The sequence below is a fragment of the Aethina tumida genome, chromosome 3, assembly GCF_024364675.1.
Source record: "Aethina tumida isolate Nest 87 chromosome 3, icAetTumi1.1, whole genome shotgun sequence".
Taxonomy (NCBI): domain Eukaryota; kingdom Metazoa; phylum Arthropoda; class Insecta; order Coleoptera; family Nitidulidae; genus Aethina; species Aethina tumida.
The window spans coordinates 7,359,047-7,378,160 of record NC_065437.1 but is presented as its reverse complement, the minus strand read 5'-3'; the positions used below and the strand labels follow the sequence as shown (position 1 = coordinate 7,378,160).

The window sequence follows — 19,114 nt, the reverse complement described above, 5'->3', positions numbered from 1 at the left end:
GTATACTGTAAGTTTTATAATCAATTTCTATACCAAAACTTTGTTAATAAAATATAATATAAAATGAAAGAAATGGAATATAGAATCAGTATCGAGTAATTAATTTTTTTATGCAATGTTTACTATTCTCGAGTAATAAATAAAATGACTACCTTTAATCTACTAAATTCAGATAACATAATGAATCCAACTGAATTTCTCAAATTGACAGAATTGAAGTTCTTTTAAATGTAACCAAAATCATGCGATAATGTGATGTGACGTCACAACTGCCTTCCATATACATAGTCATATTATTTTCTTATAACAGTGAGATTTTACTGTCGTTTTTTGAGAAAATGATAATAAAACAGACAATGAAAAGAGATACTCATATTCTAATAATTAATACCTACCTCACAAGATGAAAAACGATACTACTAAATATTCCCTTCTGTTTTAAGATAGTGCTAATCGTCACGTCAGAATTTTTTGCATCGTTTTGGCGGACAGAAAATTCAACTAATTAGTGTTTAGACCTTGGAACAAAATCTTACTTTTGTCAAGTTTTTTTAATTTTTACTTTAATAATTTTCATACATTTCAAATTGCCTGTTATATCATAATAATGTATATCATTATTCTATCGATGATTTTAACTATGTGTTGATTATTTTTAATTTACCTTCTTCGTTATCTTCGAGATTTTTAACTTAATATTAAATGGATTGGAACATTATGGTGTTATTTGCTTTGTAACTTTGTTACGACTATTTGTAATTAAAATGTTATCATTGCTGTAACAATCAGATAACTGTTAAAATTCGAAAATGTTATACGTGTTCCTTAAAATATAGCCCTGCGCAACTAAAAATTGCTATGCAGCAATGACTGTGAAGGCGGTGTGCAGCTGCGAAAGGTGGCAGCGCAACAGTGTCACGATATCCACAGGTAAATGGGGGAAGTGGGAGCGGCTGACGATCGATGCCGCTACAGCATAGCCATACGCCCACATAATGCGGCCACCGCTCTTCCTTTACAAGCAATTTACCATTCCCGGTTGCCGAACATCCTGGAATTTATATTCTTTTGCGATGCGTATACACATGATTAAATTAGTCAGTTTGAGTTAATTATAGGCAAAATATATAAGCAGATTTTTTGGTACTTTCGAAAATAGCTCTAAAGATTTTGTATATTAAAAATATCACAAATTTGTTAGTAAGATAAAATAAGAAATAAACAAATTATATTTAATAAAAATATACTTGTTTTTTACTTGTGTACGGTATGATTAAAATAAAAAGTCTTCTTATAAATTTTCGTCTACTTTTTCCTTTTAGATATTGTACTTCAACTAACTGTTGGAAAATGTTGCATTTTTGGAAATCTTCAATAAATCTCTTGACATAAAATAATACGTCACAGTTATTTAAACGTGATTGATTAATGTTGTTAGGGATGCTACTTAATCTGGTTCAAGCTAAAAGGAAATTTTTACATCAGAAAAAATAAAAATATTTATTTAAAAATGTTTTGTAACATATACCAACTCAAGTATATAATTAACCAGTGAATCAATGAACCCCAAAATGTAAAGGCGGATCCACATCAAAAAATGTAATTTGTGTAATTTAATATTATACTCTGTGTTTTGAAACACAACGAACATAACATTAAATTAGGTAGCTGTTTGTATGTGGTGCACACTCCACATCTAAAAAAGATTTGAGCACACGGCTGTTTGAACAGAATCAATTTATATATATATCTTTCCAAACTGAAATATAAACCCAATTTTATTGTAGAAAATATTTACAATTATTCTAAAAAGTATTTTCAATTAATAATAGATTTGATAAAATTTAATTACTTTCATTTCATTATTCATATTCACTTTCTGAACTATAACTCTCCAAGAAACTCATTCACAAAATTTATAAAAAAATTTTTCAAATAGACAAGCTTCATAAATGCTAATATATACATCTTAAAAAGATACTTAACCCAAAAGAATAACCACCCATCTATAACAATAACTGACCACCTTTATTGTGTATTTCAAATATATAAATAGCAATTTTAGATTCTGTACTTGGAAATAACTTTTTAAGTGTCATTAATCCGTTACAAGACAATAAATAAATAATTATAAGCTTTTTTAATCTTATATCTGTGAAAACAAAAACATTGAAGTTTTGTTATAAGAATCGTCCTAATTTGCTGCTCTGAAACTACATTTAACTTAGTAAATTTAGGGCGTTGTACTTTAAGGACATTTTGCATAATCACTGAAAACAACTGGTATTTTATGTATAACGAATAACTTTGTAAGTATATTTAAATCCAGTTGATTTAACTTCATTTATTACTTCATTAAGTACGTGTTGCTCATTTCAATAGTTTTATATATATATATATATATATATATATATATATATATATATATATATATATATATATATAGTTTTTCGACGAAAATATGTACCTATTTATTATTGATTTTAAATAATCTGGTTTTGTACCACGAAAAGCAAAAAATAAGACATTATTTGAATAATGCCACAAAAAGAAATAATCCTCGACATCATCCCTTGGAGCAACCACATACCGTTAAAGTTTATTATTAATTAACAATTTTTTTAACATCCTATGGTGAAATTTTAAATAATTATTGATCAATTTTAAATTCCACTACTTTATTGGTTCTAAATTCAACCGAAATAGAAAAAACATGTTTTGAAAATAACACTGGCACTTATTTTTATAAATTATTTTAAATAAAATTACAAAATATATTTATATTTATTACTGTACCGTACCGACAAATTAGAAAGAAAAGGATGAAAATTCAATAAAACTATCAACAATCGTGTGGAATATTATTAACAAGGAAAAAATGTTGCAAATATAGTACGAAACTCGGTTGAAAATATTTCTAATACAATGTTATTGATCTGATAAAGAGTCAAGAAATCGACAATAGCAACGTTTTCCTGTTTGCGTACACTATGGCGGTATAAAAAATAAGTTTGAGCCTTGAAGAAAAAAAGCAATTAACATATACCACATTAGAACAAATAAAATTCACTAGGAATATTAAAATTTAATAAATATTTCAAAGAAGGTTATTTTCCAGAGGAGCTGTGAAAAACCAAAATTATCCCTATATATAAAGGAAAAGGAACAAAGCAGACAAGGAGAATTAAAGGCCAATATCGCTACTACCAAGTCTTTCAACTTTTTTCAAATAACATTCATATGGAGAATATACAATAACAAACACAATAATTAAATCTCTTAACGAAAAAAACTTAAGAGTATAATATAACCTATGTAAAACTTTCTCAGACGAGATCTTATCTGACAACCTAATTGTTATGATTTTAGATTTTTCTATTTATTCAAATTAAAACTTCACGACACAAATACAAGAAAACAACTTGATTGTTATAAGAAGTTGAAAACTGGTTTGCAATAACAGTTCATTAACGGCATAATATAGTATGACATAGACTAAAATTTCTAAGAATTCCCTGAAAAGTCTTGCAAGAAAATAGAAAATTTGAACTGTGTTAAAGAATTAGAGAGTAACAATTACTGAAAAATTTTAAAACCCTTTGCGTTGCAAACCTTCATAGCAAACAGTGTTTACATACTGAAAATAATATGTGGAAAACAATACTTTTGCAAATTCTTATTCACATAACACAAGAATTAACTCAGTTCTCTTAAATGGTGTGATATAGTCACATCCTGTGAAAGTTTATAATAACCGATTGCTCCTTTCATTCTTTAATTCCGTCTTTAAAATTGTAGAACTTCTATTTTTGATAACTCGAAGCAAGTGTACTGGCAATGGCGTACAAGGAGAAAATTATATGTAATTTTTACTTGATAACTTGAACTTCGTTTATTCAAATATCTTATTAACTCGAAGTCTGAAATTATTCTACAAAGGACTGCGGTTAATTAACCGCTGCGGAACGTTGAGAATGTTGTAAAAGATTTTCAGGAACCAAGCTTTATTAAAAACAACAACATCCATATCAATTAATGAGCAACACGTGAGCCAAATTAAGGAATTGGTGCTTGTAAACCGTCGATTAAAGATACCTTGCAGTAGATATTGGCATATCAAACGGGTAAGTCAATATTATGTTCAAGGATGTTTTGGGCCTCTGAAGCGTCAAATCTCAATTGATACCGAAAATAAAAGACCCCTGCGGGGACATCATTTTCAATCGATTGAGAAAATAAAAGTCGAATCGAAGGTGTTGAAGGCTGTTCCGGAAAACGACTATATGAAGTGCTTGGAGGACTGGAAGAAACCTTGGAATAAGTAGTGTTGCATCGAATGGGAGGTGCTTTATACGTGATGAAATAAATTTGAAAGAATAAATATGATTTTTCATATTATATCACGATTATGACATTAATAAACCATTAAGTAATTTATTTATTATATTTAAAAGGTAAAACAAAATTTTGAACGTTAACATCAGGAGATCATTATTAACCATATACTATTTGACAAGTGAGATACATATTTTTTAAATAATTTGAGTTTGCCCCACATAAAAAATACATTTTCTAATAGTTTCCATAATCCATTCATTTAAATAAACGTTTATTTGTGTTTTTCCTTTTGTGATTTTACTTAACTTACTCACTCAGTGTTAATATTTGCAATTGTAAATCCTCACAATCGTAAATCCTTAATGAGTAGATTTCAATCTTGGTACCATCCCTGTGGCACCCCATAGGATGCCAACTAGAATTTCGACTTGGATACAATGTAACTAACATATTGTTCCCGCTCGCTAAGGTATGAAGACAGTAGTTGAATAATGGAATTGTTGAATCCAAGGGTGTTTAATTAAACTGTTTAAATAACCTCGACCACATTTATCCATTTCACTTGACACATCCTGGGTGAACACCGTTAAATTAATTCAACGATGTTCAATGAATGGATGGTGGATGTGTTTCGTTTTAGGTTTTTTGGTATATTTTGTATAATATATTGGACATCCATTTCTTTATGATCTAACAAATCGTAGTTGCTGTTGAACAATATAGTGTCCAACTGAGATCATCCATACATATATTTTGGATGCAAATGGCTAATAGGGAAGACATACGCATATCATTTGCGTTATATTTTTATCACAATGTGTCTTTATGCTCCCACAGATTTAAATAGTTCCAAGTTGCTACAAAAAAAAAATTCCTGAAAACTTGAGATTTTAAGATAGTCCACACTCCAAGTTTTTTATGAAATAATGGGAAAAATTTCTTTCATTCTTAGGAATTTTGTTACAAATAAATTTAAAATACATATTTTTATACAAAATTTAACGCCCTACAAAAAAGTCGATGGGGTCAAAAGTTATTTGAGCTCAATGTTAATTTTTTTATAATTATCAAATTTATTAAATATATTTATAAAATAACCATTTGTTTTCTAAAATATACAACACATTTTCACGTTAACAAAATTACAACTTACATTCTTATCCTAATGCATCGATTGACTTAAAAAAATATGTAGTTGATAAATTAAATATGAATATCATAAACAATAAAACGTTATTTTCTGAATAATAATAATGTTGATAACAGTGTTTAGAATAGTTGAATCAATTAATATTGAATAAAAGAAGTAAAAAATAATTTAAATTCGCATTTAACCTCACATAATTATATAAATAAATTTTAAATAAAAAAGCATATGAAATGTTGAAATGAAGAAATGTTTAAAATATTTTAAAACACAAATGTTTATTTTATAAATGTTTGATAATATTGATATATAGATGTTTTCATCTTTCTATCGTAGAATTTTCATTTTTTATTCAACCTGGTATGGCTTAAAATGTTTATAATACTTTGAACTTTATTCTACTGAAATTCAATTATTTTTCATTAAATCAAAACAGACGAATAGCCAAAATGAGAAAAAATTAATATTAACCAAAAACAGTGAGTTACTTGTCGTTAAGACTAGTCGTGTTTCATATTTTTATATACGATTGCAGATGTACTTATTTGAACTTTGATATTTGAAAAAGAACATCACTCTTCAGAACCTTGACGAACTTATACATAGTATTCTTTGTGAAGTTTGTTCTATTTTATAGGTGTATAGGTGGTATTAACTTATATATTACAGATTTTTACAATTAAATGAAGTGCATACCTATTTTGGAACAAATGATATTATTTTCCAAACTAGCCACCCAACCTACACGTTCACGTCAACCACCCACGAGATTTTTAAACACCCACTGTCGTCCGGTTACTTGATATTCAGAGATGAAATTTATCGATCTCATTCCAATAAAACTTATTGTATATCAATATAGATTATAGTTGCTTACCTGTTTTATACACACTTTTTTTTCAACTCTGAAAACAATAATACTCAAACTAACCTGCATGATAATAAACAAGATACTCAAACTTGTTAAAAACACCTGTTACCAACAAAATTAAATGAGCCAAATTCATAAAAAATGGTAGAAAATCGGGGGCAATTGCCCACACATAGATATTGAATAGACGACCTTATTATCCGTTACATCCCGTCAGTTTCTGATACCCACTGGATGTTGTATAGATATCCATAATAGATATTCCAAAAAATATATAAAAAATAATAAGCAGATTTATATTGTAATATTCATTAGATGTCTAATAAATATATTGAAAGAGAATTGATCTCAATACGATATACAAAAACTAATATTTTTTTTTTTTACTTTTCGCATACCGTCCAATGTTATTAGAACCTACAATTCCAGTGGTGACATTATTTTTGTTTCTCTCTTTACATTCAATTTAAACTAAACTAATTAATTTATTTCGAATTGTTATACAGGAATTGTTCCCAATATCAGATGTGTTAAACGTTCCTTTAATTGGAAATCGTAAGACTTCCTAGCGGCCCTCTTAAACATCTGAAATAACTTTTCATATTTGGAGGACCTTTTTTATTAGTGACTTTATATATTCGTTCCATTAGTAGTCCTAGAATTTCAGAGATATTGTCGACGACTCCCACCCGATGCACTTTATATTCATAGTTCCTCCTAAATTGTAACTTTTTTAAATTATTCAAGAAGTTTGGTTTGTTGTTAGCACTCAAGTGATCAATGATTTATGCAAATCACTCGAATATTAAGTTATTTAAAAAAAATCGGTTATTCCCTCTAACAAGAAATTTATGTTAAGAATATTAAGGAAGTTTATAATAAAAGTAACAAGTTATGCTCTTGTTTAGGAATGAAGAACTTCACTGGGGATATCCGAGTGTATACGTAATTCTTAGTACAGACAAGTTATCATTTTAAGAAGTAATTTGATTTCAACTAAAGGATTAAATCACTCTATATTTTCAGATATTTTGGTAGTGTGCTTAGTTAATAAAAAAAATAAGCAACTCATTAGAAGAATATTATTTTTAATTACATGTACAGGCCATTTTGTTATTATTCAAGCTACAATTTATTAACATCGAGCTATAAATAATATTAGTTTTGATTTCCTGGAGGGTAATTTATAATAAGGTACTGCTGTTCAATATAGACAACAGTTTAAAAGAAAAACTATTTATTTTCTAGGTATTGTCCATTTCGATTTTATAAATTTTCATTTTTCATTTTTTTAGTTTGAGAGTAGAAAAGTAATTTCTTAAATGTATGTATGTATACTTTACACTTTTCTCCACCCAATGTAAAATATTGTTTCGAAATTAAAAATAGAGAGAAAAAACGCTCAGTTTTTTTGTTTCGCATTTCACTTATATAGTCATCTAAAATATTTAAAATTTTTATTGAATTTATTTTTCACGTTACAAAAGATTACTACGGAAACTAAAATTTTCCTAATTAGGTGACACACGATGTACTGTAGCGTATCGAGGATACAAATAAAATAAACATTTACCTCAACTAAATTTAATTCTTCTGGGTATAAGATTCGGTTAAGTATGATATATCGTATAATAAATTTACAATTATAATTGTGGTTATGCGATTATTCACTACTTATTAGTGATTTTTTTATCCAGCAGATGTAGTTTTACCTCAAGTACAAGTATCACAGCACAATCAATTAAAAATCACAAATATGTAGATTAATAGTTACACATACATAGGGGGTTACAGGTGAATATATATGAAGTTTGGGTGATCGTGCTAGAAGTTCATTGATGTAAAATTGCCATTAACTTTTGGTGTCATTATTTTTCGGATAGATGTGCAGTGATTGAGCAATCAGGTTATGCCAGGGCAGTTTCTTATTGGCAAATCAGTCTTATCTTATATCTTGGTTACAAATGTGGCGACCACCTAAAACAAAAACAGAAAAATTTTAAAGATTGTTTCACAAAATAAATAGATATATGAAAGTTTCAGTGATGTGAAGATAACTACTAACAATGATTTTATTAGAACTTTTTTATAAAATGTTAAATTCTTTAGATAGTTATATTTGTATTAGTTTCGAGGATGCATCCTTCTATATATTATATAATTATTTAATAATTTAAAAAATAAAAAATAGAGTAATTAGAGCAACATTAAAAATATTTCATCGTTTTCCTTGGAAATCTTTATCAAACAAAACAACATTTAACATTTAAAATTTCTCAAAGACTTTTTGCAAGTATTGTTTTGACTGAAACTACAGTACACACATTGTAGAACACATTTGAAATTTAGGCAGCTGATTCTACAAACAAAAAGGCAAGTTGAAACTCCATTTATTTATCTTTTATTCTTCCATGAAGATCAAATAACTGATCTTTAAAAACTTATATAACATAACATAACAATATTTTACACTTGAATATAGTATAACACATGACTCAATAAATCCCCTGGCTGACATATATGATAACATTATTGACGAACCTACATGATTTCCGGATAGATCTAACATTGAAACAGTATGTGTCAAAATTTCATGACCTCTGACCGTTAGTTTAGAGGTTACAATCGTTTTAGTGACCCCTGTCTTGTAATTGTCAAGACAATGGATATAAAAGCATTTCATGTGTCGATGTTTTTTGATCGGGAAAAATAGTGTTGGTGCTGAAATTGTTTTACATAAAAGGTTTAGAAGTATGTTGATGAATAAAGTGTTACTTGTTGAAAAGTAGTCGAGTTTGAAGATACTTAAAAATATCCAAATGACAGTAAAGAAGAAAGACGCTCTCGATAAGTGTATTTTTTCATGCATTTAATTTTAAATATTTAAATTCAATATACATATTTTGTAATTTTATTTATATGTTTTCAATAAATATTATTTCTGTAATAGAATTGGTTCCATTGGTTTTGCATACCTTTTAAATACGTGTTTAATTGAGGCTCGCACAACACTTCAAATTGTGAAATATAGTTTGAACAATCAAAGAGCTTGGCCACCCCTGATATATAAGAATCAACATTAATGTAATTGCATATTTTAAATATTTTTATTATATATTAATCAGTTGTTTATGTTTAACTTAGGTTCAAGAAAATAATCCCTAAAAATATGCTTTTGACAAAGACTATTTAGAAATAAAGACATGAAAAAATGTTTAGTTATTAGTTTTAGGTATAGATTCACATCATGTTTAGTTATATGTATTTTAATAAAAATAAATTAAAGGACAATAGTAGAATTTAATATTGCCACACAGCATAGTATTCAATATACAAAAAACTAAATATTAATTTCATTTGAAACATATATTCTGGTACAATTAAAAAATGTACTCAGAAACCCAATAATAATGTTAACTTTAAATTAAAACATGCAAGTATGTATTTATTTAGTGACTTACATGTCTGGGAAGGGGTTGGATACACAATAGTAAATGGTCACCATAATTGATTTCAATTTGTTTCTCCAGACTCTGCTTCTTTCTCCTGGTACAATCTTAACAAATCCATGGCATCTTGCGCCTGTCGTTTCTCGCACAAAAATCTACCAGATGCTTCTTTCAGTTGCTCAAGAAATATTTTATCAGGAAATGTGATGTCCACAAGGGACTCAGGATCCATGTCACTTAACAATTCTAATTCAGCTGCTCCCAATAGTGACACGTGGCATAAATTATGTTTAAGTTTACCAACAAGACCAACCAATTCAGCACCTCCTTTGCCATCATCCACTTGGTCGACGTTCAAGCGACATGCAGGAATTGATGGCAACCATTTTTGGTCATTATTGAGTACCATTAGGCCTGTGTTGGGATCCAATGTGGCAAAATATTCTTCATCATCGATTTCAGTGCCGTCCGACTCCAGCACTATAGTTATATCTCCGGTGATGTTTAGTTTTTCCATGATTTTTGAGGTTAAGTCATCGAGGGAACTGGCGACAACACCTTTTTTTATTTCCCTTGTGGCGTCTGTAATTTTGAATGGCTTGCCATTTTGATTTCCATCACTTTCCATTGTCGATTATCGAAAGTATCGTATATTTACATCTAAAAGTAAATTCGTCTGACTGTTTTGACTTCTTTGTTTGAAATGATGTTGCCGCCCACTCGCACGCGAGAATTGTGGGTTGCAGAGCGCATGGCGAACAAAAGGTCAACACCGGTCATGTTAGTAATCAATAATCATACTCTAGACTTTTCGAAATTGAAATTGCTTTACAAAATATAATATTTGCATAATAATAACAGATTCAATAAATAAAATTATTATGTAATATATTACACTTGGGTTTTAATATGTTAATACAACTTTATATACAGTGTGGCTCATTTGAGAGAGGGACTTCCAAAAAATTTATGATTTTTTTTTCATTTGTAAAATATGTACTTCTAGTCAAATTTTTTGACGCAAAAACAATACCTACTGAATAATTTTTTAGATTTCAAACGTAAGTCATTTTCTTTTAAATTTATTTTTTTTATTAAATAGTCTATAGACTAAATTGTCTAAAATAGCACAAATTATATTATTCTTCAACAATATTGGAATATTATACTAAATTGAACGGCGGATTGGTGAAAACAAATAAAATTTATATTAGTATATCATGATTAGCATAATATTCCGATTTTATGTTTTTTCGATTTATTTTCGATAGTTTTTTATCTAGACTAGTTGATACCCATTTTATTAATGAACTAATGATTCATCCATTAATGTAGTTAGCTATAAAAAATTTGATAGCATGATTTCTTTAATTTTCCTACCTAAAATATTACTCAATTACAATAGAAAAAAAAAAAAAGTTTGTCAAATTCTGACAAAAAATATAATTTTTATAAGAGTCACTCTTTATATATTTTTATATTTATTTGTTTGAAATTATAAGTTTGTATTGCTAATATTAAATTGATTTTATATATCAACTTAATAATTTTTCCGTATTCCCTCTGAAGATTGATCCAACCCTTCACAATAAGTATTCTTTACAGTAATCACTTAAATCCTCGGATCGTTTATCACGATATTTCTGAAGTGTTAACTTCATTTGGGCGACGTGGACACTCTTTATCACTGTCCAATAAAGTGTAGATCGATAATGAAGGTGCAAAATCTCCATAAACATTACGTTTAATTCATTGTATTTCAAACGATACGTCTAAACAGTTGTCAACATGTGTTTTTTATTGGAGAATTCATAATCTAATAAGTATACCGTTTGGAAAACCTTTATCTACTGATATAATAAATCTCATTATAAATAAGTACAAATAGGGACAGCGATTTCAAGGCAATTAAATTAAAACCGCAGTATTATTTCAAAAATAATCTACAATCATAAATTAAAATAAAGTGTAATGAATCCTTGAAAATTGGAACGTCTCAGATAAACCACTCTTAGACTAGTTGCGATTTCTCAAAACTGTCCGAGAAAGAGCGGAATGTAGTGATATAAATATTTCTGATAGTTCCGTATCAACGTCGTCAACTTTTCGCAAGGAGACCCAAAAAGAAATCATTCATATCCAAGAGAGACAAGACAAGATATTTGAGATGGTTGAATCAAAAGTGGAAAACAGTCTTATTTTCGCATGAGAATAAGTTTAATTTATTTTTATTGGTACCACGTCATTAAAAATAAAAGTGGCGGTATTATGAGAAAGTGCTCTCTGGCTTTTGTGTAGGATCATTAGTGAAATGGTATTATGGTCAGATTTAAATATATGGATATACTTAGAACTACTGTGGTACCATATCCTACAGAAAACGTGTCTGTTATATTAAGTGGCTGGTAAAATTCCTGAAAACCATAAAGAATATCTAAGACGTGGTTGATCGATTAATACTGAAATCACCATTTCAAATACTTCATCTATCAGTAAAACATCAGTTTCTAAAACACCTAAACTCCCAACCAATATCAAATTCACAATGGAATTGTAGAAGGAGAACCAAATACCTTTTTTGGATGTGCTAGTAAAAAGGATGGGTGAACATTTAGACCATACAATATACCGAAAACCTGTACATCTATTTATTACTTATTTAAATGCATGCAACCTTCGTTCTTTTGAAAAATAGTTATTGGCTTTATTTTATTTATTTTAATTTAATTTCCTTGACGAATTTCCTTCAGAATATAAAACTGCAGCTAAATTTTGTTCTCGCTGGTTTTTTTCAAAATAAAAGCTTTATTTAAAGTATAAGCAATAATAATATTTCACGCAAAGTATTGGCCAATACTAGCCACTACTTCCTCCCATCTTTCTGGCTATATATAAATTCCTCGCCGGACATGTGTCTTTTGGGGCTATCTATTCATTTTTTAGTGACGTCGTAAGAATGAAAGCGCTGCTCAGAGAGGTTACGTATTATAGAACGAAATAGGTGAACATCGGAAGGGGCTATGTCAAGTGAATACACTCCTTATTCATATAGCGACAGCTCAATTAAAATCAAGACACAATACGGTGCAAAAAACCACTTATTTTCGACCGTTGAAACAGTACACGGGAGAAAAGGTCGTTCGACGTTTCTCAGCTTCGAATCATTCGACACCGAATGTCCTTGCTTCTGGAACAAAACTAAAACCAAAACTAAAAAAATACTTTGTTTACACTAAGGTGAACTGGCTTATACTGATATTTAAGGTTACATATAGTACTTCCTGGCAGGTGAAAATGAATGAAATTCCATGCAGAAAGAAATAACGAAAACTTAATAATATATATTAAAACAAAGTTTTTTAATATTTTCACTTTGATATCTATATATGTTGATATATTAATACAACATTAACATTTAACAATCTATTAAGTTTGGACAAGGAACTTACAATATTTCATTTGAATTAAATGTAGTTGTTTTGTTGGTAATGAAGTACTAATTTTATTGCCATTATTCGCATTAAATTTATTTAATATTATTTAACATACCTAGGTCCTTTAGTCTAAGGTAATTCCTGATTCATTTCCTTAATGTTAATGTTAATCTTGCTGATATTTTTTTAAAATTTTATATTTTATTAATATTTCTTGTGGCAATTATAACATCATTTTCCAAAAATATACTTATAATTGTGAACACATTTTTAAAAATTAAACATTTTTAGTTTAGAAACTAGTAACAATATTCTAAAAAAGTATGAACTTCTTCGTTGGAAGTCAGTTTCATCTATAGCTGTTTATTTCTTAATAAAGGCAGTACAGACTAATGATTGAGATCAACTGACAGTTTTTATTTCTCCCACATCTTCTCAGTAAAGCATTTTCGGATTCATTACTTACCATTTGAAGGATTGAGATAATATCCATCATCACATTTATCGGTGTCATATTTGTTAATATATTTTCTTACGCTTTAGGTATTTTGTTTTATTTGCATTCAATTTCACCGAATGTTAAAATAGGCCGTGATATTTTACAATGTATTCCACCAAAGATCCCTTCACGAACTACTAAACTTACAACGTCTTTGAAAACTTTATAACCATTTGTTTCACCAGTATACCTTTGAATACATTATATTTATTTATTCTAGTTTATTATGTATAAGCAACGACAGAACTTAATACTTTTAAGTTATTAATTTGGTCTTTTGATGATGGCATAATTTATATCGTATGTTTTAGTAGGGATAAAATTTATTAAATATGTGGCAGTTAGAACTGCTTAACTCCAAAAACTTTAATCTAAGTCAGCACGGTATATCATAGCACGACCTTTCTTAATTAACGATCTATTCATATATTAAACTACTGTGAAGTATGAGTAATACTTCACTGAACATACAACGTTTTTCGTTTGAAAAATATTGGCAATCACTAATATATTTTTATATTTATATTTTTAATCAAATTTATTCAACAAAATCTTTAAAAGTATTGATTTATGCATTATATATGTGTAACCGTAGACGTACATCACAATAAAAATTAGGTTAAAGTAGATTTATAAAAGAAAAAGGCAAAAGTTTAATACTAGTAGCTATCAAACACTAGATGCATTAACTCAAGACTACACGGAATATTCGAATGCAGGACCATCATTACAACGGACAGCTGAATCTTCGTTTAAAAGATCACGGAACTGCGGTGTATTAACAAAAATTGGAATATACCAAATGTAAAAAATTAGGTCATTTTGGACAAGGACTGTCGGCTATCTATTCAAAATCAAGTCTTTGAACTTACAACAACTACAATGGCGATTACTTTTTTGATTATAAAAACAAGGTTATAAAAATTAATACCATGTAAAATATCATGTTCTCTAATTCTAGTCAAGAATTCAGCTCTCACATTTCTAAACAGTGTTGATGTGAAAAGTAATTAAGTGGGAGCTGGTTACCACCTTATTCCATAACGATAATTTTTACAATTGTAATTTTAAGAAAACTATAAAATGAACAATGCTATTGCAATTATTCACTAATCAAAGGATAAACTGACAGATTAAGTACTGACAGAATAGAATATATATATTTGTTAATTTTGTAACTTGGTATATCATTCAAAATGCATTTTATCCTTTTATTCCATTTAAATCAAATATACATATAATAATAATATACAAGTACATTTGTACATAAAATAATAACAAACAAAAATTAAATAACTTCATGTTACAAATTTACATATTTTTTTAAATAGCTTTAATCTAAAGACGATGAAGAAATGGTAACCTGCATATCATCATTTTTCGCTGGTACTGATGGGCCTGGTTTAAAAAAATTATCCAACGTTCTTTGTCTTGCCTTCTTATCTATTTCGTTCTTCAGTGATTTATAACAGTTAATGGTTGAGTTAATTCTTCGAGAAACTTTAGCGCTACGTTCGACATCAGGATCGTTTTCAAGGAGGATGTTTATTCCTTGTTCGAAATAGGAAAAAACTTTCGACAAATGTTTTAATGTTAACTGTTTGGATACAACAAGCTCAGTCTCTTCATCAAATGCCGGTTCTGCTTGCAAGTGAATGAGTTCCTCATATGAAAACGATTCCCCATCGGCTTCAAGTCCATCAAGCACATCACGTTCGTTCAAACCTTGAAAGCCGAGATCATGTGTTAGATCCAAAATGTTTTGCCTAATTTCAGGAAGGAAATTAGCTTCTGCATCAGTACTTTTTACACATTCTGGCCATAATTTTTTCCAAGCATGGTTCATTGTTGTTAATTTTAATTCCTTCCATGATTCACTGATGCTGTCAACAGCATCCTTGATGTTATAGTTTTTCCAAAATGTTTTAATTGAAGATTTACCATCGATTTCCCTTATAAGTTGTCGGAAAGTTCGGCGTAGGTAATATGCCTATTGCACCCTGATCCATTGGTTGGATCAAAGCTGTTGTATTTTTCGGAAGGTACTCAATCATGACATCTTCAGATAGTTTGGATAAATTAGTAGGATGTCCTGGTGCATTATCCAAAATTAGCAAAGCCTTGTTGATTAAGTTATTGTCTCGAAAATATTTTTTCACTTTTGTACAAAAATGATTTTTGAACCAATCCTCAAAAATAGCTTTAGTCATCCAAGCTTTTTTGTTGATTCTCCATATGACGGGTATTTGATTGGCCTTGTATTTTCGGACAAATATATTAAAAGTGGTTTTAGTTTAAAATCACCCGCTGCATTTGCACCAAGTAGCAAAGTTAATCGTTCTTTAGACACTTTATAACCAGGCGCAGATTTTTCTGTTTTTGAAATGTACGTGCGATCAGGCATTCGCTTCCAATAAAGCCCTGTTTCGTCTACGTTAAACACTTTTTCAGGTTTATAACCACCTCTTTCAATAATTCCCTTTAAAATTTTGGGATATTCCTTAAATGCGGCCTCATCGGCGCTAACTGCTTCACTTTTCATTTTGAAATTATGCAAATTAAATCTATTTTTAAATTTTTCAAACCATCCTCTGCTTGCTTGGAATGTAACATCTTCAGCAGATTCACCGGCATCTCCTTTCTTCAAATTTTCGAAAATACTTAAAGCTTTTTCCTGGATAGTCATTTGACTCATTGGCATTCTCCGTTTGTTATTATCCTCAATCCATAAAATCAATAGTTTTTCCATTTTTTCCATAATCCAGTTAATGTCTCCTTTTTTATCGCGAATAGTTTAAATGGTAGATTTTGCAAGTTCCATTGCCTTGCAAATTTCAACAATTTTCTCTCCAGCTTCTAAACGACGTAATACTTTTAGTTTAGTTCCTAGCGTAACTGATTTTCGGCATCTCTTTTTATCAGTCACCGAAGTCGATAATCGTTTCGGTGGCATTTCATCTAAAAAATAATTAAAATATAAAATAAGTTTAATAAAAAAATACATATTAAAAATTTTTAATTTATACAAACATATATATGTACTATCGCGTTCGTAAGTGGTCTGCCACTTCATTGACGTCAGGCGGTATACAGTCACATTCTGTATTACCGTGCACTGCCGTCTCGGCGTATTAGATATTACAGTTTAACCAGATCATTGTTGGACACTTAAAACTATACTAGTTATCTTAAACAGTTAAAAAATACTCTATCCAATAAGGAAATAAAATTCACTTGATTAAGCAATTAAGAGGTTTAATTAACCTAAATTGAAAAAGAAAGTTGGAATAACATCAAATATAAATTTTGTTAAACTCTAATTATCGTATTAGAAAAATATCCATTCTAACTATAAAGTCCTAGACAAAAAAATATATTTTGCACAACACGTATGATTATACAAGATGTTCCATAAGTAATAAACAATTTCGTCTTATATGTCCTATTCGAAAATGATTTGTTAGGGTACTACAGCAAATTAAAAATTGACATGAGGAAAAGTTAACCGATTGCAAGCCGCTGGTCTTATTCATTTTCTGTCTGTATAAGAGAAGAAGAATATATTTTGACCAATATTTATAATCTGCTTTATTAAACTAGTAAAAATCGGTATTTACCTTTTTTTTCCTTATGCCATAACGACACAATTCCAGATATTTATATATTATTATATATAAAACTGTAAAAGTGCACAAAATACCACTTACTGATTCTTCCAATTTGTCTGCATTGTTCAATTTTTGGGAGAGTACTTTAAAATAATGAATCCAATTTGTTTACATGCATCATAATAATTCGAAACACGTATACAAAGTTGTTCAAAATTGATTAAAAAATAATCATGTTCCATATTTATGTGGAGATCTTTATGCTTATTATTTTATTAAATAAATTTAAAGAGTAATCGTGTTTTGATTGTGGTATTCTGTACCTAAACAATTAAGAAAATAGAGTAATAATTATAAATAACGAATACTCAACTGCTGTGTAATGAATACTAACGATTTCCCAAAAGCAACGAATATTTTCATCACTAGTCAATATGTATGTGGTATAAATTTAAAATATGTTTTACTCTATATGGAACTATTATATTCAATGGTTGCAAGAAGACATTTAAATTTTAGAAAAGGAAAAGAAAGGTCTATTATACGTTTAAATAATAAAAAAGTAATAAAATTCTGCATTCCGTGGTCTGCAAAAAAGACTTTATATGATTTAAATTTAGGACCGACATCTGATACTCATGATGTTGATTTGAGTTATTGCTTCTGATCTCTCGAACAAATATACTTGTACATTTTTATTAAATGCAATTATTGTTAAGAATTTACAACGTTCGTATCCTCAAATGGAAATTGCGTGGTTATTATAAATTGTATTATTGCCTTCCTCTATTTCCTAATCATATTCTTGTACTTGTGTAATTAAATAAACATTATTAACGCTATATTGAAATCAGTGAGGGCTTCCAGAGGACTTTCATTAAATTTTTACTTATACTGGAAAATAAGGGTTGGTTCTGAATTTGTTTCATATATATTCAGGTTAGAAGTGAATCTGCATTAGCATTTAGTTTACATTTTTTAATTTAAATCTTTCACATTGAAATTATTCAAGATTTAATCGATTTTAGATAGTTCTGTATGACATGCGATTTTGGGATTGCTTCAACTGAATCAATCAGATTAAGAAAATAACATGTTCAGTGGTAAATACCTCGGCTATAGTAAATGCTTAATTATTTTTACTAATTCCTTCATTAAATAAATTTTTCGATGACGTGAAATTTTTATAGGGTAGAATTGCATTCTTAATAATTTGTACAGGTGTTTTAAGTACTTTTTCTCTGGTCTAGTATGATAGTCTTCAAAGTCTTCAACTTTTATATAAATTTTTGTTAAATTGTTCATAACTAGTGCTACCTGTTGTTGATATTGTGTGAGGATCAATTTATGATGGCCATTAAAAACTAATTTTGATTTTACTATAGTTCTTGCAAGGATATTCAGTAAATAATATCGTCAATCGATCGATGAATCGTTTGGACTGTTGGAATTCAAAATTTACACAAGTCACTTAGTTATGAGTTTGTTTATTGTATTTGTAGTATTCTAGATAGAATATTTATTGAAATCGACATTACTCCTATTTTTGTATTAATACACATTAGGGTCGGTTTAAATAAAATAGAGGTTCTGTCTAAACACATTTAGGTAATAGGTTTTTTAAATTAAGAATTTTGACATGTCAGTCATGATAGGAAAATTTCTTGTTTGAATTAGATAATTTTTTAGACTGATTTGATCTGAAGAATTTCTTCAATATTTCAAGTTGCTAGACATGTTTCTAGTTGTCTTCTTATATGTCTCAAAA

General features: G+C 28.7%; 1 protein-coding gene across 1 annotated transcript; it reads right to left on the bottom strand.

Moving 5' to 3' along the window:
- Positions 1-7,924: 7,924 nt before the first annotated feature.
- On the bottom strand, positions 7,925-10,514 carry LOC109597092 (DNA fragmentation factor subunit alpha). The gene is made up of 2 exons (XM_020012719.2): positions 9,818-10,514; positions 7,925-8,333 (listed from the first exon to the last, which is right to left on the bottom strand). Exon 1 carries the CDS (start codon positions 10,431-10,433, stop codon positions 9,870-9,872), a length of 564 nt encoding a protein of 187 aa, XP_019868278.1. The 5' UTR covers positions 10,434-10,514; the 3' UTR covers positions 7,925-8,333; positions 9,818-9,869.
- Between the last annotated feature and the right edge of the window lie 8,600 nt (positions 10,515-19,114).

Coding starts and splice junctions, on each gene's coding strand:
- LOC109597092 (XM_020012719.2), bottom strand. CDS start 10,433: ATGGAAAGTGATGGAAATCAAAATGGCAAGCCATTCAAAATTACAGAC.